The 27,750-nt window shown below is 36.7% G+C and overlaps 1 protein-coding gene across 1 annotated transcript in view; it reads left to right on the forward strand.

The window, feature by feature from the left end:
• The window catches only part of LOC145674674 (uncharacterized), a 59,631-nt gene that overhangs the window by 11,516 nt on the left and 20,365 nt on the right, over positions 1–27,750 (forward strand). The window contains exons 2-4 of the mRNA XM_081744901.1: positions 3,142–3,205; positions 5,128–5,274; positions 20,502–20,822. Coding sequence (XP_081601027.1) covers positions 3,142–3,205; positions 5,128–5,274; positions 20,502–20,822 — 532 coding nt within the window. The remainder of the gene's footprint in view (positions 1–3,141; positions 3,206–5,127; positions 5,275–20,501; positions 20,823–27,750) is intronic.

Raw genomic sequence — 27,750 nt, forward strand, 5'->3', positions numbered from 1 at the left:
AAACTTCGACTTATCTAGAAATACAGCAATAATCCAAAATTAATAATAGCCCTCGCATGGTTAGCAATCAGTAGGCGCTTTTGTTATCAACGAACTTAAAAATTTCCTTTCTGAATTCTCTATGTCTATGTGTGTGTGTTTCTGTCTGTTATTTTTTATTTTTTAATTTCGAGTCCTCCATTCGATAGAGCATCAAAAAGTATCTGAGAAAGTGACGGATTTTTTCGCGTCACTCTTACCGTTTCCGAGATATTGACCAAACAGTGGCCGATTTCCAGAGATTTAAAGAGTCATATCACTGGAACCATAAGTTATAGGGAAACGATATTTATGTTGATCAATACCTAAGAGGATGTTGAACATTTTGGTACCAAATAGTACCCGGTGGACACCAAGGTCAACTGGCTACTGGCCAAGTGGCCACTGTTCCCCAGATATTGGCCAAAAATTTCGAATTTCGGGAAATTTAAGGAGCCATGTCTCGGGAAGCGTAAGTCATAGAGAGATTATATTTTGCAGAATTTTTGCGAGAAAGAGAAGAAGGTGCGGATAAAAAAGGTTCACTTTTACATGTAGGAACAATCACAGTTACCCTTTCCGCTCCATCTCTTCATTCTTTTAAAGTTCGTTCTCTCAATGCTCTTAGAGCATTCTCTACTGGTTTTACTTCTGAATTTGTTTCAGGCTGTTCTAGCTTGGAAATTGAAACTATGTACAACATGTATCGTTTCAGCATTCACAGTGTGTATGAAGGTTGTTAGAATTTCCTCAGCCAACGACACAGCACTTCTAAATCGTTACTTGCGTGCTAAATTTAAAGAATCCGTCGTTCGTGGCGTGTAGGTGTCCGGGTCTTTGCATATTTTCTGTTGTCCCTGTTTCTTTGTACCTGTTCGTTATAGAACTGATAGTGTCAAAGCCAGGAGAGAGGATTTTCCTAATTGCGCGATAACTATTGCCTAGTTTGTAAAGTGTTAGAATTTCATTTTATGGTACTAAAACAATTGGCATACAACGTGAAAGAAGATATACAAACGGTGAGCTATCAGTGTTGTCAAATAAGGGAGATGTAAGGCTTTAAAGTTGAGAAATTATGATGCACATACAGAGAAACGAACAAATGTACAACAACAAATGTACAACAATTTTTCATTTTCCGCCTGTTTCCGGCGTTTTTAAGGTATAACTCGGCACAACCTCACCCCGTAACTGCGTGCTACATGTATTATACGCAGCGGGTAAACAAGGCATTTGCGCACCGAGTGACTATCACCACGATGATTAGCAATCCACAATTAGTCGGGGTACCAATTTTCATAAATATCTAGCTGTCACGATTCACATACGTCCCTTGTTAGAGGCACTGGACGAATTTACGACTTACTCTGTACAGAGTAGCCCAAAAGTAGGTATAGAGTCCCGTAGTGATCAACTCATTGCTTTTTTTATCATTTTTATTGGTACTCATCAGGTAGACTTAGTGTCTTTATTATTTGTTCTTAATGTCTTTTTACTCATATCTTAAACTTGGAACAGCCAAAGAAAATAGACCTATAAGCTAGAATGTTATATTTGATCAATGCAGGAGTGTATTCCTACTTTGAGCCACCCTGTATATGCAACGATAATCGTTAATCGTTAAAAGGGCACAATGACTCAGTGATAGAACACTCGGCTCTGGAGATAGGTTATAGCCAGTGACGTGTGTTTAATTTTGTAGGGTAGCAATGTGAAAGAACATTTCCAGTCACCTAGTTGAGTTGAGTTGATTTTGAGTTTTACGTTGCGTTCAGCAGCTAGGCTATATGAGACGTGGACCTACTGATTAACGTGAAATCCGAACCACATGAGTTCTCGCCCGGAATCGAACCCGGGTCTCCCACGCCAAAAGTCCACTCACCGAATATGTTTATACACCCCATATGTAAAGTCATTTCATTGCAAAAATTCTCTCTCCACAAAAGATGGATAGCTTTGAATTAGTTGTAAGAATTACTGTCACTTTTCTAATCTGCAATCAGTTTAATCCTCCGTTTGGTGTTGCAGAACACATTAACTTTTTAAACGAACATTAGTTTTCGCACTTCAAAAAAAACAAATGTAACTTTCCTAGTAATTGTTCCGGTCTCCCCACTTATGAATGGTGTGCCCGCTGTTTATTCTGGACCAATCGCATTCTAGCTGTTTGTTTAATAATTCTTCAATTTCACTACGGTTTGTAGAGGTTCCAGGTGTTTTCTATTGAACCCACTATGACTGTTCTTTGCGTCTCTCTCTCACTTGTCCACAATATAATTTTCTCCATTCGGTCTTCCTTTCTCAACGACATAGGTCAACTGAAATCAGAAAATAATATCCTCTTATTATGTAGGTGTCCTATTGGACTAATTGGACGTTCCTCACGTCTTGAATGTAAAGCAAGAAGTAGTGGAACTTTTAGAATCTGAGGAATCCAATAACAACTACGCATGTGCTCATTTTTTTCTTTTATTTTTACAAAACTTTTCGTGAAGTGCATTTCTTTCCGGAGTAGATAAGGAAATTCCTATGGCACATGAGTTCAATCTAAATGCAGTTAGATTATTTTAATCTATAATAATGATAATAACCAGCATCATTGATATTATGCCATTGTTGGCAGGTCACTTGCTGCAACTTAGAAGCTTCCATGCTCCTCGGTCTTCCACTAACCTCTTCGTCTTCACCTACGATTTCTCTGTTTTAATATCTTCCGTCAATTGTAGCCTCCTTCGGACCCACCCTCTCTTTCCTGCCACAATACCTTCTAGCACTTCCCTCATGATATAGTTCCTTCTTAGCCAATGTCCCAAGCAGTTTCTTTTTCTCTTCTTAATAATATCTGAAATTTTTATTTTCTCCTTCACCATTTCTAACGCTGTCACATTCGTTTTCCGCTCAATCCAGCTAATTCTCTCCATTCTACTTTGAAATCTTCCAGTTATTTTTCATCACTTTTTGGTAATGTCCATGTTTCTGTCCCATACAGTACAGCACTCCACATGAAGCATTTCATGAGTCTTTTTCTCTATATAATAATAGCAATAGAAATAATAGTTCTAGGTAATTAGCATTTAGAAGAATCAAAACATATTTATAACACGACTTCTGATTTATTTCTAGCTAGCAAATATCTATTTCATGAGGTACTTTAAGAAGAAGCTGAAGAAACAAGATGAAGATTACAGTACGTATTCATTTAAATAACTTCTTTTCAAATTTAGATATATTTTCTAAGTATGTAAATATGCATTTTGGTTACTCTGGGGAAAAATGGGTGATATTAGAGCCGAAATTTCCAGTATAATTTCAATCACTTTCGATTTTAGTAGAGAGTTAATTGATTTGATTTGAGTTGAATTTAGCGTTCCTTCCAACACCTAGGCTGTATGAGACGTGGATCTACAGCTTAACGTAATATCCAGACCACTTGAGCTCCCGCCATGAATCGAATCTGGGTCTCCCGCATTATACAGTAGGTCATGAGTTATATCCTAAAGATTATTCAACCCAACCATGAAGAATGTATAGTGGGTTGCATATTGATAGGGATTCTTACTTTATGCTACATTATACAGTAGGTCACGAGTTATATCCTAAACATTAGTCAAACCAACCATGAACAAGGTATGGTGGGTTGTATAGCGATAGGAGATTCCTACTTTATTTTGCATTATATAGTAGATTAGTTGGCTGATTTCAGTGTAGCGTCCCTTTCAACAGCAAGGCTATATGAGACATGACCTACAGCTTAAGGTGGGATTAGAGCCACATGAGCTCCCACCGGGAATCAAAACCGGTTCTCTCACACAAAAGGTGTGTACGCTAACCGCTTATCCACGAGGGAGCTCAAGTAGGGAGTTGATAATGAAGATGAAATGTATTCTTGGGAGACTTAATTGATTTAAAAAAAAACACTTCTCTCTACCTATTTCGAAAGAAAAGAACCCTATTTCAGGATTAGAACAGAGGAATACACAGTTATCAAACTATTCACTCAAACAGCTCAATTATTTCTTATACTAGCAAAAAAGAGCACTTGGCTTTGTGTTAATTGGTTTTCTGTCCCACACTATGTTTTGTTTACAGTCAGATACTAGTTTGTTTGCATCAAATAATTGAAAGTTATATCTCTTGCAATGCATAAACATATTTTTTCGCACAAATCACATTTTCTTTTGCGTCACAATAACTGATCCAAAACAGGTTGAACCTGTGATATCATAGGAGCTGTAATGATTGTCAATAATAATAATAATAATAATAATAATAATAATAATAATAATAATAATAATAATAATAATAATAATAATAATAATAAAACAATAATAGAATTGCAATAACAATTACCTGAAAGATAAAATTTGATTATGAAAATTAATAAACTCAACTAATGATCTTCCCTTAATATGGGCATCAGTATCTCGTCTACAATTACATGAAAAGTTTTTTTTTTAACTAGCTAACAGTTCTTGTACTGCATCAAATAACAAACTGCCGTTGGTAAGTGGTCACCATATTGGGTTTTTACCCAGTTGACCTAGTTTTGAATCCTGGCTGGTCGAATATTTTTTAGCATACTTCAAATTCAATTTCAATTCATACTCAGTTGCTAAGCAGTATCTATTCCTACAAGCAAGAAAGATATGTTCGAATGACGGAGAATTGGAGATGGTCAGTCAAGGGAGAAAAATATCTGCAAATTTGTTTCATAGTTCATATTTTCAGTTTATTTAAATTATTTTCTAATTCATGTGTGATCGTTGTTTTTTCCTTCTTCTCACATGGAGTATGGATGAAGTAACACATTATGCACAAATTGAGATATAATCCTATTGATATATTAGCGGTCCAAGTAATAGAGAATCTATTTTATAATGGAGAAATTTTGTGTGCATCAACTTTATAGCAAAACTTTATTTCAGCGATGCACAGACCTACTAACTATTTTTAGATGCACGAAAGGTTATGTGTAATTTGGGTTGCGTCTATTCCAGGCGTTTGACATCAGCATACGACCTAATGAAGTTCCAGCAATCAGGTGAGAGAGATTTATGCTGCTGACTGTACATTATTATATATTTAACCAATTTCTTGTGTTTGTTGCAGTACCACTGAAAGAAGTTATTTTATATAAGGGGACAGGACCTGACGAGAATAATTTACAAGAAATAGGGAGAGCTGTTTGTTGCAATGACTCATGTGTGAAGCGTAGCATCAATGAATTACGTGCAAGGTGTAAAAGCTACCAAAAAGGTATGTTGTTACTTCAGCTGGCTATTCTTGTTTCCATTTTAATTTGTCAATTTATTTCCTAGAATAGAAAATAAGAATTATACACATATATTTTGAGCGATAAGTTTAATGCCACAGACAAAAAGGTATACTATTATCGAGTTTCATCAAAATGGAATGACTTTTCACTGAACATGTCTTATTGAAATTCTTGATTTTACAACATTCTAACGTAAATTTGATGGCTAATAACTCGAGAACCAAATATTTGTATACACGACTCCAAAAGTGCATTACCACCTGCAATTCTCCCTTTCCTGCAATAGCAGGCAACCCAAAAAGCTCGGCGGTTGGGTTGGTTGCGAATTCGAAAGGCGTTGGACCAAACCACAATTTTGTCACAAATATATCAGTGTAGGAAACTGCAAATAGCAGAATAAAATAAATTGTTAGGAATGACAATTTTATTATCATGACGGAGCTGGATGACATCAAAAGTTAGAAAATTATCTTACTTAAGCAGTTCAAAGAACATGAATGGCAAGAAACAGATATCAGGGAATAGCATTTCTCTCCTTTCCCCCCCAAAAAGAATATTATAAAAAAATAAAAAGTTACATAATGTAAAGTTTTAATATAAAAGCCCCACCAAAAATTTTGAAAGTTGACACCCGAAAAGCAAGAACAACTGATCCGAAGTGAATGAAATTGTGCATAGATATTGCATACGTAAAATGAGGGCATACAGGTTTCGTATTTTCCTAAAAAAAAACGATTGGTTGGGGCACGGACCCCTCCAAACCTTTGATCACGAAATATAAAAAGTGCTAGTAACAGTATGTCAGATGTGTGTAAAGGACATGTAGAATTCTAACGAAACTTCATGTATGGACAATACGCAAAAAATAATCGAATACATTTCTCTTATCTTCTGCGGAAAAACGGTTTAAGAGGGCAAAAGCCCCCACCCAAAGTTTTGAAAGTTGACGCCCGAAAAACAAGAAGAAGCGAATCGAAGTGAATGAAATTTTGCACAGATATTGTAGACATAAAATGAGGTAATATGAGATTCGAATTTTTCTGGAGAAAAAGCTTGGATGGGGCACGGACCCCTAAAAACTTTGATTACGAAATATCAAAAGTGCTAGTAACAGTATGTCAGATATGTGGAAAGGACATGAAGAGTTGCAACGAAACTTTTTGTATGGACAATACGCAAAACATAAACGAATCCGTTTTTTTTATTTTTTGCTGAAAAACAGTTTTAGGTGGCAAAAAACACACCCCAAAATTTTGAAAGTTGACGCCCGAAAGCTAAGAAGAAGTGAGCCGAAGTGAATGAAATTGTGCACAGATATTGAAGACATAAAATGAGGGACTAACGGTTTCGTATTGTCCTGAAAAAAAGCGGTTGGGTGCGGGACGGGTCCCTCCAAACATTCGATCTATAAATATTAGTCAGACGTTTTAGTCAGACGTTTTAGTAAACTATCTCAACATCACGGATTACATTTTACTACGTAATAAAAGAAAAAATATATCGAAGAACTGAAATGAATACCAATACAGGAGCTGAAGATGTCAGTACCTCAGCAATTGAGACTTCAACGGATGTGATTGATCTTGTACGGCAGCTAGGACAGCAAGTGAATTCCATGACACGACAATTGGATACCAGGCTGGAACAAGTAAAACTACAAATAGGACAGCAGATGGATTCCTGATTGGAACAAATGACACAAAATTTGGAACAGATGAATTCCAAATAGGATTCCAGATTAGAACAAGTAACACAAAATTTGTATTCTAGATTAGAACAAGTAACACAAAATTTGAATTCCGTACTGAAACAACTAAAACTACAAATTGGACAGTAAATTGATCCCAAATTGGAGCAAATAACGCAGCACATAAATACCAAACTGGAAATAACCGACAATAGGATGGAGCAAATTATCCGTAGTTTTGCAGTGGTGAGAAGTACCGTTGATGTAGTAGAAATACAAGTCAATGAACATACAAAAAAAAAAAAAAAACTCGGAGACTGCAAGAAGAGGTACATACCATCAAAGAGAAAATCAATACAGCAAAGTGTAATCCTGATCCTGCCCTCAATGTAGTGTATGGGGAACATGGGAGAATTGAATCAAGACCCTGTGAAAAAGACAGCAACACATTAGAAGGCTATTCTGAAAGGGAGGACACCATCTGTAATATCGAGGACGAAGGACGATCACATCGCAGAAATCATACATGCGTAAAACCTAGACATCTAATGTATTTTAGTACTAGTAATCGCGTAAAATTTAGTGAAATAAGATCCTTAACGAAATTCAGCAGTAGATCTGAGGACATTCCAGCGAGTACCTTTTTAGAAAAAAATGAAGAAGAATATAAACTAATTGGTATAGATAAGGGTAATTTCCTCAAAATATTGCCACATATTTTGTTACCACCTTATTCGCTATGGTATTAAAGCGATCAGAGGTAGTCTGCATAATTATTCAGATTTTAAAAATGCGCTGTTAGCAACTTTTGAAAATGATTTTATGTTAGCAGACCGGGATGCCCAAATTAGAAACCGACGTTTTGATCCTAAAGTGAACAAAAGTCTTACAGGTTTCGTAATTTCAGCATATAGTGACTTGAAACAGATAAACCCATATCAGCACGAACCACGCATTATTGCATCAATAAGAATATTATTACCGTTTAAGCTACAGAAAGTATTGATCTCTTCGCAGTGTATTGATTTTGATTACTTAATAATGATAGTTCAAAACTATGAGAGTTAGTCTAGATTGCAAGGTAATACTAACAGAAATCAAGCTAATTATATTCCCGTGCGAAACATCAATGTTAGAGAATATTGTAATCATAATACGAGAGATAACGTTGGATTTTCTCATAATGGCAATACGACCGAACCTAATTTTAGAAGAAACAGAAATAATAATCGTACAGCTTTTATGAATAATGTAAAGAATCAATCTAATCTTCCACATTCTCCCAGATTTCGTAGTAATTACATAGGCAGCAGAAAGTTTCAAAATAGGAATCAAAGAACTGGTGATGTAAATAGTATACAGGATTGTACTCAAGATTGTGCTACACAATGCAACTTAATTGAGTTCTTGAATTGAGAGATGTAAAAACTGGTAACCTTTTGGATATACGAAATTTTGACAAACTAAAGTTATGGCGTCCGTTAAACTATACCAAAGGTAAATTGATGCAATTAGTTGAAAAATTAGTTCCTATAGAAGTTTTATCTAAGATCAATATAGATAATATCGAAGTTTCAAATTAACTCTTAATGTAATATTTTCTTTGTTGTGTAATATCGATTAGTTTTTGTTTTGTTTCACTTTGAATATTGTTATGATTTCTTTGTAGTTCTTTCTTCGACCACATTCTATTCAACCACATCTATACACCAATACAAATACTAATACACAATAACAGACTGAGCAAGACTATGTGATAATATGTAAAAAAAAAAAAAAACAGTATCACGTAACAGTTTCAACACAATAACTGTGTCTTCATCGGACTTCCACTCCTCTTCAGAAAGAGAACTAGAACTCCACTAACTATTCTATCAGAAAGAGAGAAGGAGTGGAAGCCTGATGAAGACACAGTTATTGTGATGAAACCGTTACGTGATACTGTTTTCTTTTACATATTATCACATAGCCTTGCTCAGCGTGTTATTGTGTATTAGTACAAAATGGAAACAAGGCCTGATAGAATAGTTACAATACAAATATTTTCTATCAAATTTATGCTAATTATGTCCGGATAAATGAAATATGTTATGATATATTTTAACTTACACCAACTTTATTGTTACTAAATATAAATGGTATTGAATTACATAATATATCTAGGACCTAAATAATCAACAAACTTATCACATTTTGAATATGTCTTTCTCATCGATAATTTTATAACATTAAAATAAAATTGACTGTTGGACAAATATAAAAATGATATTGAGATAAGATGAAAATTATATATTATTTAATGAATTGTGATTTTTATATATAAAGGCTATTCAAAAAGTAAGGTAAACATGTATATTAAATATTTAACGGCCCAGGATTCTTTCTCCACGTGTAACCAATTTAAGAAGTCCCATAGTTCGGGAGCCATACATATAACTGTAATGCATATCTTTATGTACTGTCTAAGTATTGTTTCTATTTACGGGCAAAAGTGCTATTTAAAGGCACAAGCGGTTAAAAAGAAGAAAATATAGGAGGGTTGGAACTTAAATAGTGGTAACATTACTGTGAAGACACTATGCAATGAAATATACTAGTGGCGCTGATAGTGCACGTTGTTGACATACCTAACTAACCTCCGAGCAAATAGACTCGCTCGTCGCACGTCACCGGCTGGCGCACAAGCGAGGAAAGCACAGTCACTTGTGAGCGAGCGGTCTAACGTAAAGGAACCCATCGTGATGCAATTTTGCGCATGTCCAGGCGTTTCTTCAGAATGCGAAGCACAGTCGTATGCGCTAATCCGTTTTCGTGGGGGAGCTCACAAAACGTCAGGCGTCGATCACTGTCCACTAACGCGGCAACAGCTTGCATTTCTTCTTCAGACACGCTAGGACGACCTGCCCGATGCATGTTTGCCACAGTTTGCCGACCTTCGTTGAAGGCTTTTACCAACCGTGCCACTGTTCTGTACGGCAATGCCGATTCCCCACACACCTCTTGAAGCCCTTAGTGACACTGTCGTGCTGTACGACCTCTGGCACATTCAATCTTGATCCAACTCCGTTGTTAGTGTTTCGAAAACATAGTAACACCTTTACGTTAGACCGCTCGCTCACAAGTGACTGTGCTTCCTTTGCTTGTGCCCCTGCCGGTGACGTGCGAGTATATTTGCTCGGAGGCTAGGTAAGTATGTCAACAACGAGCGCTATCAGCGCCACTAGTACATTTAATTGCATAGTGTCTTCACAGTAGTGTTGCCACTATTTAAGTTCCAACCCTCGTATAAAGAAACAATTTAAATATTTGTATTATATCGAGATATTTCTTGTTTTCGTTGCTATGACAACTTGTTTATTTGGTTGATATGGTAATGTAGAAATAGATAGAACGAAGAACCATCTTGTAAGGATTGAATGTTGATTACTTTGATAAATAATAATGGTGAAAAATTCGATATATAGTACGAAACATATATTCTGAAGTGTAAACTCGTAGAGTGATCTTATCATAATCTTACGTAGTATATAAATATTCAAGATATATTTGGAATTAGGGAATGTAACGGAAGAAATAACGTTACACATTTTAGACATCGCAAATGACGGCTTGAACGTCGCACAAGCAGTGATAAGTGTTGTTTGCATAAGGAGTGCTGAACGATGGGTAAAGCGATATCGGGAAACTGGCGAATCTACTAGACGTTAAGGTAGTGGGAGAAAACGTGTAGCACCACAAGAGCAAGCTAATCGACTCATTGCTGTTGCACAGCACAGACCACATACGATCTCCTGGCTACTCAGACAGGTAGCGGTAGCAAATTTCAATGCTTCACGATCTACTGCTAGAAGACGGCTTAGGACAGCGGTTCTTCATGCTCGTAATGCTGCAAGAAAGGAAGTTCTCTCACAGGATCATATTCGACTGCACCTTGAATTTGCAGAAACGAACAGATATCGGAATTGAAACGAAGTGATCTTCATAGATGAATGCGTGTTTGTCCCTGAAAGTGCATGACGAGTTGTCGTGTGTAGACCAAAAGGAACCAAGCATGACCCCATGATATGTCTACCACAGACAGCATTGTGGCCGTGTTTCTGTTATCCTGGGGTTTCTTGATATCAAAGGGGTTAGGAGTACTCCATCAGGTAGAGGGACGTATAACGGGTGAACAGTATATGCACATTCTTCGGAATGTCATGCTGCCATTCACCCGTTCATATGTTTCGGGTAGTTCAGAATTGGTTGGCGCAGCAAGGCGATCTGGATGTTCTGGATTGGTTACCACCTGCTGCCAACATGACCCGATCGAGAAGGTGTGCGCGGAACTCAAAAGAATTATGAAGGAACTCTGGCCTAATCCGTCACCCACCACGAAAACAAAATTGTGAAATTTAATTCCTGATGCCGGGGAGGACGTTTCTGACAGTGAACGTTACCTTCGGACTCTCATTGAAGGGACGCCGAGAAGGATCCAGGCGATTATTAATACCAAGGGACATTGGACATCCTACTATTCGGATAATCAAAACAGCCCGTTTCAGGGCTAACAAATATATTCCAGAAGATTTCTAACTTGATTTGAATGCAGAGGTTGTAATCACTATATAGAAGAAACCATGTTTTTTAATCTCAGCTATAGGGGAGATTAGAACTGCAAACACCTTGATTTGAAGCTCAGCGTCTTTCCCCTAATCCATGGCATCTCCGTCAAGATTTACTGGACAGAAGTATATTCTACTTACCTGTGTTTAGGAAGACCACATTGGAATAGCTTGAAAGTAACATTCTTGAACGAAAGGCTACAATCATATAAAAGCAAACATTATGGAAAACAAAACCTCCATTTTAGTTTAGCACTCTATCACTTTTCTCCTGGGTTCTTTCTCAAATCAATAGTAAACATAAGAAACGATGCACACTGTTTTACTTTACTGTTATTCTTGAATACAATATTTTACAATTCAGGTAATGTTATAAGGTTTTTGTTTTTTCTGTTCTCTCTTTATCTTCAATGTTTAGATCTATTTCGGACTTAAAGTAAGTAATACGAAGTAACAAATTATAACAATTTGTCTGATATTGCGCGATGCAATTACTAATGCATGGTATTCTAAATCCAAAGATCGTTATTTCGAATCCTGGTATGGGATGCTTTTAAGAACGTATTGTTGATAGCTACTTTGAATTTTGTGAGTAATTCTCTGTTATTTATGGTGAAATCACATTGATTAATACTAATACTAATACTACTACTAATAATAATTCTTTTCATTACTATTATTTGCATGAAACAACACAATCCTCTTTATTGTTTTTATCCCTCACTCAGCCTTCATATCAAACGCACATGGGGATATGGGTTACATTTGAATGGTAGGTGTCATTCTTTATCATTTGTCTGTTACGTGAACACAATTGCGAAGAATTACATTGTAAATTTCTTACAGCGTAAGTTATATATGCTAACAAACTTTAAATATGGGCTAATACTGAAAGATCTGTTTAATTAAACCATACCGTCAACGCCGCCAACAGATAGTGGCCCATTTACCGGTAAATGTCCATCGTTGATATAGAGGCGTGCCGAAGGATTGCCTCTAGTGTGCCACTGGCGGCAGGGTTCGTCAGTTCGAAACAGACATCTAGAGTCGGGGTGTTGAAGTTATCACCGCGTAACAGCGAGGACTTCATTTTGGTCCGCGCTCGTTTGATTCGTCGAGTGGAATCACAAAGGGATCAACACGAACTATCACCAGTCATGAACAGGCGGTTATTATTATATATTATTTTTCCTGACGAATTGTTCCTAAAGTGAGCACCGGGTGTCAAGAGTAACCCCTGGCTCTACATCATGAAGTAAAAAAATTTGAGATGAGTGCGTATAATTGTATGAATTTAAGTGGAAACTGTCGCCGATCATTAGAAAGTTAATATGGGAGAACTGTGAAATAAAGTAAACAGACACGTGTCATTTTGCAATAAAATTACATGGAAGTGAATTTTTATCTGATCCGAAGCTGTTATTGTCGAATATACACGATTAAAGGAGCTCTGATTGGCCAAATTAAAAAGACCTCAAACTTTTATCCCTCTACAGGCGAATTTTTCTTCTTTGCCACCGTGGCGAAGTCTTAAGAACACGTGCTTAGTAATCATAACGTTGGAGGTTCGCGCTCACCCCCAGCGTACTTGTTTTTAGTGTTTTTAGACCCACCTTTAGTGTAAACAAATCACGCATATAGGCGATTTAACATATTTTGGGGGAATAATTTTCTGATTCATTGGCGTTCCGTTGCTTCTCTGACGCTGGTGGTATAATTTTCAAAACGTCTGTGGGGCCACTGCGGATCGTCGCTGCAGTGCCGCCAATTTTTGGCGAGATGTCGCTACTTGCCCATCCGTGGTCCACTGACGCTTACGGCGTGGGGTGGCTTTCAACGATCAAACATATTTCCAATGTAAGTAATGGAAATAAAACAAAGTCGAAGCTTAGAGTTAGAATACTGCAAAATTTAGAGTGTAATAATTTTTACTGTCACAAAGAAGCACGTATTTTTGTTCGCATAAAAATTACAATTTTTACAAGAAGTCTCGTTCACAAAACTTTCATTTGGAATTAGAGGTAATGGAAATATACAAGTTAACCATTACATTTTGCATCCAATATGACAACCTTTGTCACACTCAAAGTTCAGTGATAATATATCGTTAATCATTCTGACTCATTAATATGAGAGAACTCCTTCGTGGCTAAGCGGTTAGCGTACGCGCCTTTGGCGTGGGAGACCTGAGTTCGACTCCCGGCTGGAGCTCATATGGTTTGGATTCCACGTTAATCAGTAGGTCCACGTATCATATAGCCTCTCTGCTGAAAGGGACGTTAAACTCACAATCAAATCAACTCAACATTAATATGAGATATGTGATATCATGATACGTAATTAAATTTCAGAAGCAACCCCATGCTGTAAGCGTCGGTGGACCACCGATGGGGAACTAGTGACAGCTCGCCGAATATTGGCGGCTCCGCAGCGTCGATCCGCGGTGGCGCCACTTGTGTTTTGGAAATTATACCCCCAGTGGTCCACTAGAGACCGAGACGAAGCGAAACGCCAATAAACCAAAAAATTATTCCACCCAAAATATGTTAAATTGCCTATATGCCTGATTTGTTTACATTAAGGTGAGTTTTAAAATGCATTATAAAACAAGGAAACAAGTATTATCTCCTGTCTCCTTTACCTCTATTCTCAAATGTCTGTGCGTTTGAAATAAGGCATAATTACAGGCGAACATCTACTGGCAATATTTATAAAAATATACTAAATTATAATATTTTAGAAAATAGAAATGGGGTAGAAGTGATTCAACCAGCGACCCTCTTACTCGTAAACCGAAACACTACGTACTGTGCCACGAAGCCAACATGAAATACGAACCACAAAAATTGACAGTATATATATATATATATATATATATATATATATATATATATATATATATGTGTGTGTGTGTGTGTGTGTGTGTGTGTAGATATAATAAGGTCTGCAATTGCAAAGAACGTAACAATTACTCATTCTTTCCACCTCGACGGCATTACACATATCTAGATACTTTCTACAATATTTCTCGGCATTTATTAATCTACATCAGTATAGAGAATGGTTTGTATTACGAAAAGGTACTATGAACACTGCCGAATGGATTGGATAAGGCTCGAACTGCCAACAGTACGAAGTGAACATTCAGAAAGTAAGAAGTTACTTTCTTACCAATACGCTAGGACAATAAAATGAGGATATGATGATAAGTATTTTAATAACAAACTATGAAGAAATCTCGAGTAAAAGAATATTAAAAACACTATTGAAAAAGATTTTACAATATCTACGTTCCTTGCTCTGTTCATTCAAATATGACAATTTTCCTTTCATTATGACCTCAACTATTATAAAAAGTATATCCACTATTATAAAAAGCACATATTCAAAAATGTCTTCAAAATATTTTACAAACTCTGCGTTCCTTTCTTTGTTGAATCAAACGTTAACAGAAATTTCTTTCCGCTAACTTCTATCTGTTAAAAATGACAAGTTAAAGGAGCAGTAGGAAACCGTTCCTGAAATAACATGTTTGATACTGCAGAGAAGCGATGACGAAAAATTATGATAAAAAATGTCCACACTATTACAGAACGGCATTATGTTTTCGAAAGCTTGAAACTTCTCTGATAGTAGTAGACATTCTGAAAATGCTGAAACTTTTCTAAAAGATTTCAAACTCCCTGACTTTTCCAGGACATCCCGCTCCTTCATCACCATGTATTGCAAGTAATTCGGTTAATGCGTTCCTCATAAGGCTGGAGTGGTGAGGAAACAATGAGAAGGACACATGTCGACAACGTTATGCTCAAGTTTGCGTATCATTGGCTACTGCTTATGTAACTTATCATTTGAAACGTACAGCAAAACATTCAATAACTTCTTAACGCTGATTCTTCATTTTCACGTTCCTTTTTGTTTTATCATTCCTTAATATTTAATTTCTTTTTTCGAAGGGGGTGGGGTGCGGATCTCCGGACCCACCCTCCCTTGGCTACGTACCTGTACTGTAGCTGATTTGTAACGACAATCAAAAACAGAAGTAACAGGTAAATTACAGTAATAGTTTTCTATTATCAGTATTCTTGTAAGGGAGAAATATAACTACTCTTGTTTTAACACATTTTTGGCTTAACATTTTTATTCGGTTTCACACCCTCCCCTCTCAAGCTTGGACACCGAAATGGAAGAACATATTTAGAGTTTAATTATTGATTCCAGTATATTTCAAGAATCATTTCTCGAATCTAGGCCTGTGCGATATGTCGATATACCGATATCGATATTCTCATATATCAACATTCGATATGACAAACATATCGACATCGATATGTCATCCTGAATTTTCGTTATCGATATTGGGGGAGGGCGAAGTATAGGGGACCCTAACAGCGTTTGCACACGTCCCCGGCAATGCCGGTCCCGGAACCGACAATGCCTTAACCGGGGCTGCTTTACACACGCGGCCGGCAAAACCGGTGCCAGTTCCGGCAATGTCGGTGCCGGCGCTGCTTTGCACACACATCCCGGTAATGCCGGTGGCGAGAAGTAGTTTGAGTTTGAACGTGAAGGCAAGAACATGAGTTCAGCAATAAACAAACGATATCTCCTTACCTTGCTGTACTTACGGTGAAGAAAGAGGAAACAAAGTAGCACTAGAAAGATTTGGATCCATCCATTATTGACAGTGCGTCATGTGAAAGTTCGTTTTATACATTTTATGAAAAGCTGCGGAAATATGATTCGAAATTTTTAAATTACTTTCGCATGTCTAAACAAACGTTCGATTTCTTAGTACAACGAATTAGTGATCATATTCAGCGCCAAGATACAGAAATGAGATCAAGCATTCCTGCAACCTTTGTTATGCTTGGAAATGCCTTCTTCTTCGATTATGATGGAGACTTAAACCCTTGTTTTCTTATTATGAATTTTATTCATACCCTACATACTGGATGGCATAATTAACAGGATAAACACTGGGCAACTATTCTAGATCCATAATTTCTTCATATCTCCATTTTGTTCATTCTCTGCTATGTTGATTTTTTATTATGACTTCACATATGCTAAGACATATTCTCCATCAAAACGAATCCAACGAACCCTTTGTTTAAATCGTTTAAGTAAGTTTCGGCTGTAGAAGATAACAAATTAATATAATGTTACATACATATATCTGTGAAACTCGATTTCCGCGTTGCCGTAGGTGGGTAATTCAAACAAGACCCGAATTTCCCCTGCTGAGAATTTATGTAAATAGCAAGCCACCATATTTGTGGTACCTCACAGCTATTTTGATTACTTCATTCTTGAAGTGATGTGAAAAAAAGAAAATAAGAGAAACTGAAGTAAACAAAAAATTCAAATACAGGGAAAGAAACAAGAATACACAACGCCTTGCAAGTCACTGTAGCTAGATTCAAGAAACCTATCAGCAAGCCCGGCTGCGTGTGCATCCACGCATAAGAAAGCATTGCCGCCAAAAAAACCGGAGCCGGAGCCGACACCGACATTGCCGGCGGCTAGGCCGACTGCATTTGCCGGTCCCAGGAGTTTCATAGGCATTTTTTGCAGGGTCGGAAAGCGTGTGCAAGCTACCATTTGATTACATTACCACCGATTGAATCGCCGGCATTGTCGGAACTGGATCCGGCATTGCCGGGGACGTGTGCAAACGCTGTAAGACTTGCGATGGATGAAGAAATAAAACTTACTTTTTACAATAACGTCTTCTAATGATAATTTCTTTATTACCAAAAACTGCAATGTAAATAAATTCACTTGCAAATTTGCAATATTATATAGTATAATTTCCTAACCGCCAGAACTTTTCTGTTCCCGGAAAAAAGAAACAAAAAGCAGCTGTCTAAAGCAACTACTTCGAACTCTGACCCAGAATTTATCATAAGAAAGTTTTTCTATTTTTCTCTCTCTGATATTTCCTTCCTTTTTGGCCTTTGGAACCGCTCATTGACAAAAGATGCGCACATGACCGCTATATGCACACATGCTCTTAGGCATAGTCAGAGATTTTGAAAAGGAAACGAGTTTTTAATAATAATAATAATAATAATAATAATAATAATAATAATAATAATAATAATAATAATAATAATTATTATTATTATTATTATTATTATTATTATTATTATTATTATTATTATTATTATTATTATTATTGCATTTACAACTATGGTTCTTTCGCTTTATCTTGCGTGGGATGCCCTTAAATCTGGTACACTTCGCATCAAAAAATTGCGACAGCTAACGCCGTGCAGTTAGGCCACCCAATATACACCTTCTTATCCCCTAATCGTGTCAAGTAAAGAGACCCTCTCTCTCTCTCCTCCTTTCTTCTCTCCCATACTAAAATTAGCTAACAACATGAACGCAATTATAATTTCAAACTACACAAGTATTAATTTCGATAAAATGAAATAACAAAACCGAGACGAAACAAGATTCATAGGTTGATATAGGGAGAAACTAAAACACACACAATGCAGAAATAAAGCCAATGAATGTCTATTACACAGAGATTCAGAAACGAGGCAAAGAGAGAGAGAGAGAGAGAGAGAGAGAGAGAGAGAGTGAAAAGAGCAGAGAAGAAGAAAAAGAAAAGGAAGAACAGATAAAACTGTGGAATTCAAACATAGTAAGAAAAGAACCTAACATTATAAAGTTCCGTTTCCAGAAATCCGACAGTAATATAGAAATATCGTTTGTTTTTACATAAATTTTCAGAACTATTTGAATGTAAAGAGGATGCTATAAACATTTATTATGTCACATTCATAATGGATAACATACTCAATTTCAAGTAGAACTGTAGATCTCTGAGACACATCTAAGATAACGTCAAAAGTTTTACACACATGCTTTGTTTCTGCGTGGTTCGATTCCAAATTCGGTCGAGTTCGTTGGACATACTGATCCAAAATACATTCTAATATACCCAGTAGATGTCGTTGGTCATATCTTCCATTTCAGACTACTAGTGCAAACTGAACAAAAAGAAACGAAACGAAGAGAAAAAAAAAGAAAGAGAAAATTCAAGAGTGCTATTTTACTGCTAAATTTCTATCAGAAATACCCATATTAAAAGTCCAAACTGTATCGTAATGAAAAGTTACAAATGTTCGAAAGGAAAAGTTTATGTTCCTCATAGACGTAGCATGCTTCAATTTTCAACGTGAATAAAACACATTGAATTATAGGATGGAAACAAATTTTGTGTCGAACTAGTATAAATAAAATTTTGTTTTCAAATAACCAAAGAGGTTACCATTTTCTAGTCTTTTCCGAAGATTTATCTTTTCCGAACATCCAGCATTGATTTCCTCTCTTCCGGATATAACGTAATTTGCACACATAGAATAAACACGCTAAGAGCTGAAACGGATCATCGTGTCAGTCGGATGATGTTAGTTCGGTTATAGACCACCACTGTGTCGAGGATTGAAATCCATGTTGACCCGGTAATTCGACTGAGACTTGGTAACCCAGAGGATAAAAAAAGAGATTTTATTTATTCCCTTGCGTTTAAACAGTATTTCTGTCAGAGACGACCAGGACTGGAGATGTTATTCCCACAGCACTTAAAACACGACGCCGAAGTTCCCAGTTAATTAGATTCTCCAGACCAGGTATATCGGGCTCTTGCTCCGCTTTAACTTTGGAATATGAAGTACGTGTGTGTGAGAGAGAGGGAGAGGGTGAGAAGTGAAAGATGCAAAGACAGGATAAGGAAACGCCAAGAAAGAGAGAGAGGGGGACGAATATAAATATGAAACATACTTATCATTGATGTTGATTTAGATGTAGAACGCACACACTGTTTACTCGAAATATCGCCAGTGATGCCTTGTAAGTTCTCCATCGGAAGATGAATCTCTGTTTGCAGTCATTATTTTATGCGAAAAAATAATACTACCTGATGGGAAATCGAAGCAAGGTTTTCCATTTGGAAGTTTAGCACGTTACCACTACACTACCGACTGCTTTAGCAAAACTTTGTTTAACAAATGGTGTAATGTTTCTTTCTGAGAACGATAACACTAAAAGCGTATACTGCAGATCAATGATGTTTTTGCAATGTCCTGCTAATTCCCTTGCCCTTTCCCAACAAACATTCGTAAAGTTGTCCAGTGTGATAAGTCGATTCGTCACTGAATGTTGCCACTAAAAGCTGACTAAATATACTGATGGAGCGACGGCATTTTATGTTAAAAAGTCCGCTTGCCACACTACCTCTTTGGCCCGTTTCACCTTGTACTTATGGTCGATCGCGACGTATACACGATTCTACTGTCTGGGTTGTGAAAATGTTGCATGACTTACGACTCATCATTCTATTTCTCAAGAAATCCTTTCGGAATGATTTTATGTTATGATTCAGAGGGCAATAGTTTCGTAATTCTAGTGTAACGTCCCTTTCAGCAGCAACACTCTGAGACGTGGACCCACAACTCAACTTGAGACCCGAACCACGCGTTCTTACCTAGAATCAAACCCTGTTCGAAGACAGGAAATTCGAGTAGGACAATGCTTCGTATTTGATATTTTCGGTTTATTTAAACTATTTTCTAACATCATTGTTTTTACTTTCTTCTCACATGGAGCATATGTGAAGTAATATATTATGCACAAATTGAGGTATAATCCCATTGATATATTGGCGCTCCAAGTAATAGAAAATCTATTTTAAAATGGAGAAATTTTGTGTTCATCAATTTTACAGAAAAAAAATTATTTCAGATGTGCATAGACCGACCAACTATTGTTGGCGGCTTGGAAGGTTAGGTGTAACTTGAGTTTGTGACTAAATCGAGTTATAGCAATCAGGTGGGAGATACTTATACTGGTGACTGTGTACATGATCATACATTTAACGATTGTCTTGTGTTTGTTGCAGTACCACTTGAAGGAGATAGTTTGGATGAGAAGAATGTACAGGACCAGGAACATACTTTGCATGAGAAGAATGGACAAAGCCAGGAAAATACTTTGCATGAGAAGAATGGTCAGGACCAGGAAAATACTTTGCATGAGAAGAGTGAACAGAGCCAGGAAAATACTTTGCGTGAGAAGGATGGACAGAGCCAGGAAAATACTTTGCATGAGAAGAATGGACAGGACCAGGAAAATAAAGGAAAACGAAACAAGGTTGTTAGCAAGAACCCATGTGGGCAGTGCTTCTATAATGCATTTCGTGCAAAGGGTAAAGTTTACCGAGGTATGTGATTAATTCAGCTCTTGCTTTTTATTGATATTTTAATTAGTCAATTCATTTCTAGACTAGAAAATAAGAACTATTTATCTTAAAGCTAGTAGGTTTAATGTTAACGACAAAAAAGTCTACTACTATATCTAGTTCCATCAAGATTAAATAAGTTTCACTGTTCATGTCTTAGTGAAATTTCTTGATTGTACAATATTATAATCTAAATTTGATGGTCAATAACCCGAAAACTAATATTTCATATGCGTACGAAACTACGAGATCTACGAGCATGCCAAGTTTGGTTTAACCCATTGCGTTCCACTGACATCCATATGGGTGTCATAAATACTCCGTTGCAAAATACCAGTGACATCCATGGGGATATCGTGAAAACGTATCCTTTATTTAGGGTCGTATTAATCCTGGAGATGATGAAATTTTTTAGTGGTACAAGGCACGAGTTAGTTCTATTTCACCTTAGGTTGCACCTTATTGACAGAAAAGTAAAAATTGTTTTATTTTAGTAGATAGCAGGCCTAAGGGAGCATTCAATTACGACACACATGTGTTTGTTTTGACGATAAACAATTGGCAACTTCGAGATCGTATTTCAAGATTTAAAAAAATAAACTTTGTTTTTGATCTCCGGTCAGTGTTGCCAACCTGAAGGAGCATAAAATCCCTTCAGAACATCAAAATTTTATTTTTTCAGTACAAATGTTCCACATTGCAAATATTTTCAATTTTCCTCGCGCGTTCACGATAACTATGCCCTATATAATGGTTTAGGGAGTCTTTTAACAGTAAATGAAAACCTGATATTACAGCACGGACATAGGAAAATGACACCTGGAACCCAAGGGGTAAAATTGGATGAGTTTATCTATAAAGTGCGATATAATATCATTTTACTCAACCCTCCCCACTGGTCTAGTGGCTAGCTCATCCGTCTTTGGTTCACGTGGTCTTAGGTTCGATTTCCAATGAGAAAGCAAAACAGTTCAACGCACTATGATGGTGGGGGTTCCATATTAAACTATAGGTTCTCGTCTTATATAGACTCGGTACTGAAAACGTGCAGTAAATTTCAAGAAACAAAAAGATTCCTGACTAGGTTCAAATAGAAGTTTGATGCCGAATTAGTTGAGAATTAATAATATTGCAAATGTGTATACACCGTAAAGATCTACCACGATACCAATTATAGTCAACGTCGGGTAATTTTCACCAGTTACTCTTACCCCCCTGGAAGCAAATTTGATAGGAAATGTTTCAGATTGTTTGATCGTCGTTTGATTGGGTTGATCGCCACGAGTAGGGACGTAGCACACTCAATTTTATAGGAGAGACTAACAAGATAACCTGTTAGACCCCATGAAGTAATATTGATCGGCTCATGGATTACCATAATTTTTTCGGGGTAATGTTATAGGAGGACAACAAATTAACCTGTTGGATCCATGGAATCAAAATTGATCGGAATTGGGTCAGATCACTTGATCGTCAGGTGATCGCCAAGAATAATTGTTTGATTGCCACGCGTGGTGACGTAATATGTATAATTTGTAGTGGAGTTATCAAATTAACCCGCTCACCTCCATGGAATCAAAATTGACCGGAATTGAGCCGGATCATTTGACAGTCATTTCATAGCGTTGATCAGCAACAATCAGAGTTTTCTCACCACATGTAGAGACTTACTATGCTTAATTTTGTAGGAAGTTAACGAGTTAACATGTCAGACTACATGAAGGAAAATTCAGCTGATTTGGGCCAGATCATTTGATCGTCCTTTGAACATGCTTGATCGTCAACAACTAGAGTTACCACTTTAACTAGTTTGTACCTAGATTTGGTCATTTTGAGAACCTAGATAGCCACAAATTTTCGAAAAAGCCACTAGTGGCTTTTCTAGCTATATGCTTTTTGCTTACTAGCCATTTTCTGAGTTTAGCCACTATTTCATATATGGGAACTCACAATAAAGTAATGAGAATTGTTGGAAAAAACAACTTTACTTACATTTTTAACTAATCACAATGTGATCACCTTAAAAGTACTCCCCTTGTGCCTGCACACACTCCATTGGCGTTTCCATTGTTGGTAGCATCTCTGGAAGTCATCTTTTAGAATGCCTGCCAAAACCCGTGTTACAGCTGTTTGAATGTTTGTTTCTGCTTCAAAATGGTGTCTTTTAAGAACTACTTTCACCCATGGGAACTGAAAAAATCACATGGGGCGATGTCCGGTAAATAAGGTGGATGTGGTGGCACTGTAATGCATTTTGATGCCAAATACTGCCGAACAGACAATTCAGTATGCCACAGTCCACCGGTCATCGTTTTTTTACTTCGTGAGATTTTTCGGAACCAGTTTGGTACACACTTTTCGCATTCCCAAATTTTCATTTAATATTAGACGCACTGACATTTCTTGATTCATGTTCAGTTTATTTGGAATCATTTTCACGGTTAATCGTCTATCCTCTCGTACAAGTTCCCTGAGTCTGTCTGTGTTCTCGTCCGTTCGTGTTGTTGAGGATCTCCCACTGTGGTGTTCATCTTCTATTTTTGCTCTACCTTCCGCAAACATTTTGTGCCAACAATACACCTGTGGTATTGATAACATTTCATTTCCAAAGACCTGCTGTAGCTTCCGGTATGTTGCCACGGCAGTCTCGCCAAGTTTCGCACAGAAGGAGATTGCGTAGCGCTGGTCAATATTACGTGCTTCCATTGTTGTGACAGGGATAGACCGCCGCCCTCTTCAACCTCTAACTCCACAAAGAATAATATTTCGTAAGTGCCACGTACTCTGCTAGTGAAGCAGGCCCAATGTCACATGCTGGCATCGTTTTCAGTCTGCAGGGTTGCCAGCATCACATGAAAAAACATTCTCATTACTTTATCGTCGGACCTCGTATTCTGTGCGTCATTTTGCTATTTTCTGAAGTTTGATGCGTTTTCTAAGTGGTAGCATTCGAAACCCCACTGCTAGAATTGACCCCCTGAAAGATAGCATTGACGATCATATTGATCCCTCCTCATACCTTGGTTACACACTAGAGAAGAGCTCAAAATCTGTAAGTTACACTGAGAAAAAAAATGTAGGTGGCATACTTAAAAACGTAGGTTACATTCGTAATTCCTGTAGTTTCTGGACTTAACGTACAAACGTATATAACATCGTGCAGCAAACGTATAACTGAAAAAGTATGTATTATACGCACTGTCTGCATAAGTGCAATGACGTCATTCGTGTGACGTCATCTGCAGTAACAAGTATATACGGAGGTGATATCTAGCTTTGTGACGTCAGGATCGTATGTAGCATGTCGGTTAATAATGACGACACTCACTGACTATCAGGACGGAGCATAATTTCAAGAAGTATGCAATATACGTTCTGTACGTATGTTTCTTGCGTTCAATCCCGAGACAGCATCTATAATGTACTTGTGCCCCGTACGTACGACTAGATACAGTATACGTATTGTACGTATGTATTATACAGATTTTCCTTATGTCGCACACAGCTTGTCCCGATACAGCATACAGAATATCCGTATGCACCATACAGAGTGCACACATGTAGCTTATAGACTGTCTGCATGCAGCATATAGATTATACGTACGTCGCGTACAGGTTGGCCATATGTAATGTATGGATTGGATGTATGTAGCTTATAGATTGTCCATATGAAATATACGGATTTTACCTGTATCGCATACGTATTGCCTTGTTGTAATATATGGATTGGACATATTCAGGATCTAGATTGTACGTATAGTGCACCATTATTGAAGTGCTACAACATACTGCAAAATGCATGATACATTCTTACTGTAATGTTGTCGCATATTGTTTTTCTCTGTATGGAAACAAAAATAGTTTAAAATATGGTTGATCTCCTTTGTGCCAATAATAATAAAATTAACAAAACTACACTTTTCAAATCTTAGTTTGGAGCAGTGAAACTGTCAAAAGAAATGTATTTACCTGCAGGGTGTCTTGTAAGTTTGGGCTTCCTCCTAATTCGTTGGAAAGCTACTGCAAAGCCAAGTGTTGAAAAGTGACACAAGTGTTAATTTTAAAATTATGGGCACAAAGAAGGTTAACCATATGTTAAACTATTTTCGTTTTCATACAGAGTAAATCAATATGTGATATATTACTGTAAGAATTTATCATATGGTTTGCAGTTAGTTAGTTGCAGCACTTCAATAATAATGCAAAATGCACAGCCATATACAATCCTATATTCAAACTCAAACAAGATTTACGTACAATCATTTATTAAGTTGTTATCATCCATTGCTTGTACGATATAAAGATTATTTTACCTCATTCTTTTCCTTAATAGTATCTTCTTCTAAAGTGCAGTTGTTACCACAAGAGGCCTGAATAGAATTTTCCAGAAATAACTTCTCTGTACATTTTAATTAACAGGTATGTTTTTTTTTAATATCGCAATAATTAAAAGTATGCTGACAGCCGAAAACGTGTTCGCTCACAAGATGATTCCTACTCAGTACTCGCCATTAAAAATGCGACACCAAGAAGGAGACTGGGTAGCTTCACCAAAGTTCCCAGGCAGATACCTAATAGTAAGTGCAGAATATTCTTAAACGTCCGCTGTATTCGCTGTGACAACGTGGTGACAGCGGAGGCGTTGTGCAGCCATCGACTAAACATATTTATCCTTCCCTGCTCTAGACATTCTGCAAATTTGGACTTTCTGGGATGCATCCTTCTTAGTGCAACATTTTAAGCAACGAGCAGTTTAACAGTCTCATACATTGCTTAAAGAAAGAGCAATGATTCTCAGAGTTACTCAGAAGATATATATGCAATAATTTAAAACGGTTATTTCAATCTTTGCAATTCAGAGCACGAAAAGAAGTATAGCTAAAGGAACACTGATTTTAGCCAGATAGTAAACTCAATCACACTCAGTACCATTAGTTGCTTGGTGTTATCCGTAAGTCAGAGATCATGGTATCTCATTTCGTGTAGATTTTTACATTTGTTTAATGCTAAAAATGTATTTTATCGCTAATTGAACCCAGTACCATATATATACCGACAGGACGTACCTTAGTCACAAGGTGACATGAGTGAAATACTAAACTATTCGATTGACACCTGCGGCCTTCTCAACCCTAGAGAAAGTTACAAAGTGATTAAGTAAATACGGAACATAGTTCATACAAAGTATAGCGATGTATGAAGTCTCCGTTTCATATGACTTGGATAAAGGACACATCTGAAATATCAACAAAGAAATATATAATGATTTCTCTGGATAATTTGGATTAGTCCAGAATTCGAACACATACGTTGGTTAGTCCAACCTTTTTTTTTATATACTTCTTTCTTCGGATTCCCAATAAAGTTGACTACTGAAAAGCTGAGTTATAGATTCTATATTAAAACAACACCTTCGCTAGACATGTTCAGTATACACATTGCCTTACATACAGAACAATACATTAGTTCTTAATGCATGTCTGAAATAATAGTGCTTCGTATAGAATTTTACTTCATCCAATCATAATAGCACAAAGATAAAAAATATTGCGAGGGATAATGTTCTTATTACAGAGAAAAAGAGTTGAAATGACTTAACACTAACAAACATTTTCTTTAAACAGAGATAATATTTTATTCTAATTTATGGAAGAAAGAAATAATAATTTGTAGTACAGTATTTTTATTAGGGTTATATATTCGTACAAAAGAATGTAAATACAATTGGGTCTGTCTTCAGAAAGGACGTACTTTTAGCCACAACCTACACTGCTTCTTTTCACTGTCTTCCAAGCAGAATCCTGGTTTTGTTTTGATGCACGAAATACCTGAAACAAAAATCAGAAAATATTTAAAATATTAAATTCAGTGTGCTTAACTTGGTTGTACTTAACAATACAAAGTATCTTAACATTTTTGAGATTAAATGGACAAAATCTGTTCGGTCAGGTATGGACTTTTGGGTTGCACGTAGAAAAACTATGAAGTGTTTATTGATGCTGAACAACAACTCAAAATGTATTACTATTCAAAAGTAAGTGGGTACCCCAATGGTGTTCGAGGTACCATGGGGTATCTAATGTCTGTATTTTTTAGATATGTGGAAATGTATGTCTCTAAAATGTAGGGAACTGACATTTGTTTACCGAAAACCTCAACTCGGTAAGCCTTAGGGATATTGAGATATGGGAAAATAAAGAACGACACCATAGAAGTGTGGGGTTTGCGTACTAGGTGGTGCAGTTTCGGAAACGTAATTACGAGGGCTTACAACAACCTCAAAAGTAGTTTCAATGAAATACACTACACACACGCCCTGATGGGGGTTTTCGGGTGTCAAGATATTTGCAGAACTCTCATTTCTAAATATTCTAAAATATGTCTTAATAACGTTTTAAATAACGTTAGAGGCGTGTGTTTACCGAAACCGCAAGTCGGTACGCCTAACAGTTACCGAAATATGGTGAAATAAAAAGCGACACCATAGGTACGTGGAGCTTGCATATTAGACAGTACAATTTAGAAAATTAATTAAAATATGACTATCAAGATATTGTCAAATAAAGAGAGGATCCATACAGTTATGGGGTTTTCGTGTTAGGTGGTAACATTTCCGAAACCGGTCATGGAAAGTTAATAAGCATCAGTATCAATTTCATCTTAAAATAATTAGGTATTTCCATGGAGTTTAAGAACATCATGGGGTCTACCAAGATTAAATTTTAAAAGTTTTGGAAAATATATTTTGACATTTGTAAAGAGTATTAGAAATATGTATTTACCTAAAACTTCCAGCTAGTACATCTAGCAGCTAGAGAGACACCAAACACCATCTTGAAATTTCAGAAAACAATTATTGATCCTAACAAAAGTTAAATAAGATGGTACTTATATGGGTTAAGTGAGTACC

The sequence above is a fragment of the Thermobia domestica genome, chromosome 17, assembly GCF_964235325.1.
Source record: "Thermobia domestica chromosome 17, izTheDome1.hap1.1, whole genome shotgun sequence".
Lineage (NCBI taxonomy): Eukaryota > Metazoa > Arthropoda > Insecta > Zygentoma > Lepismatidae > Thermobia > Thermobia domestica.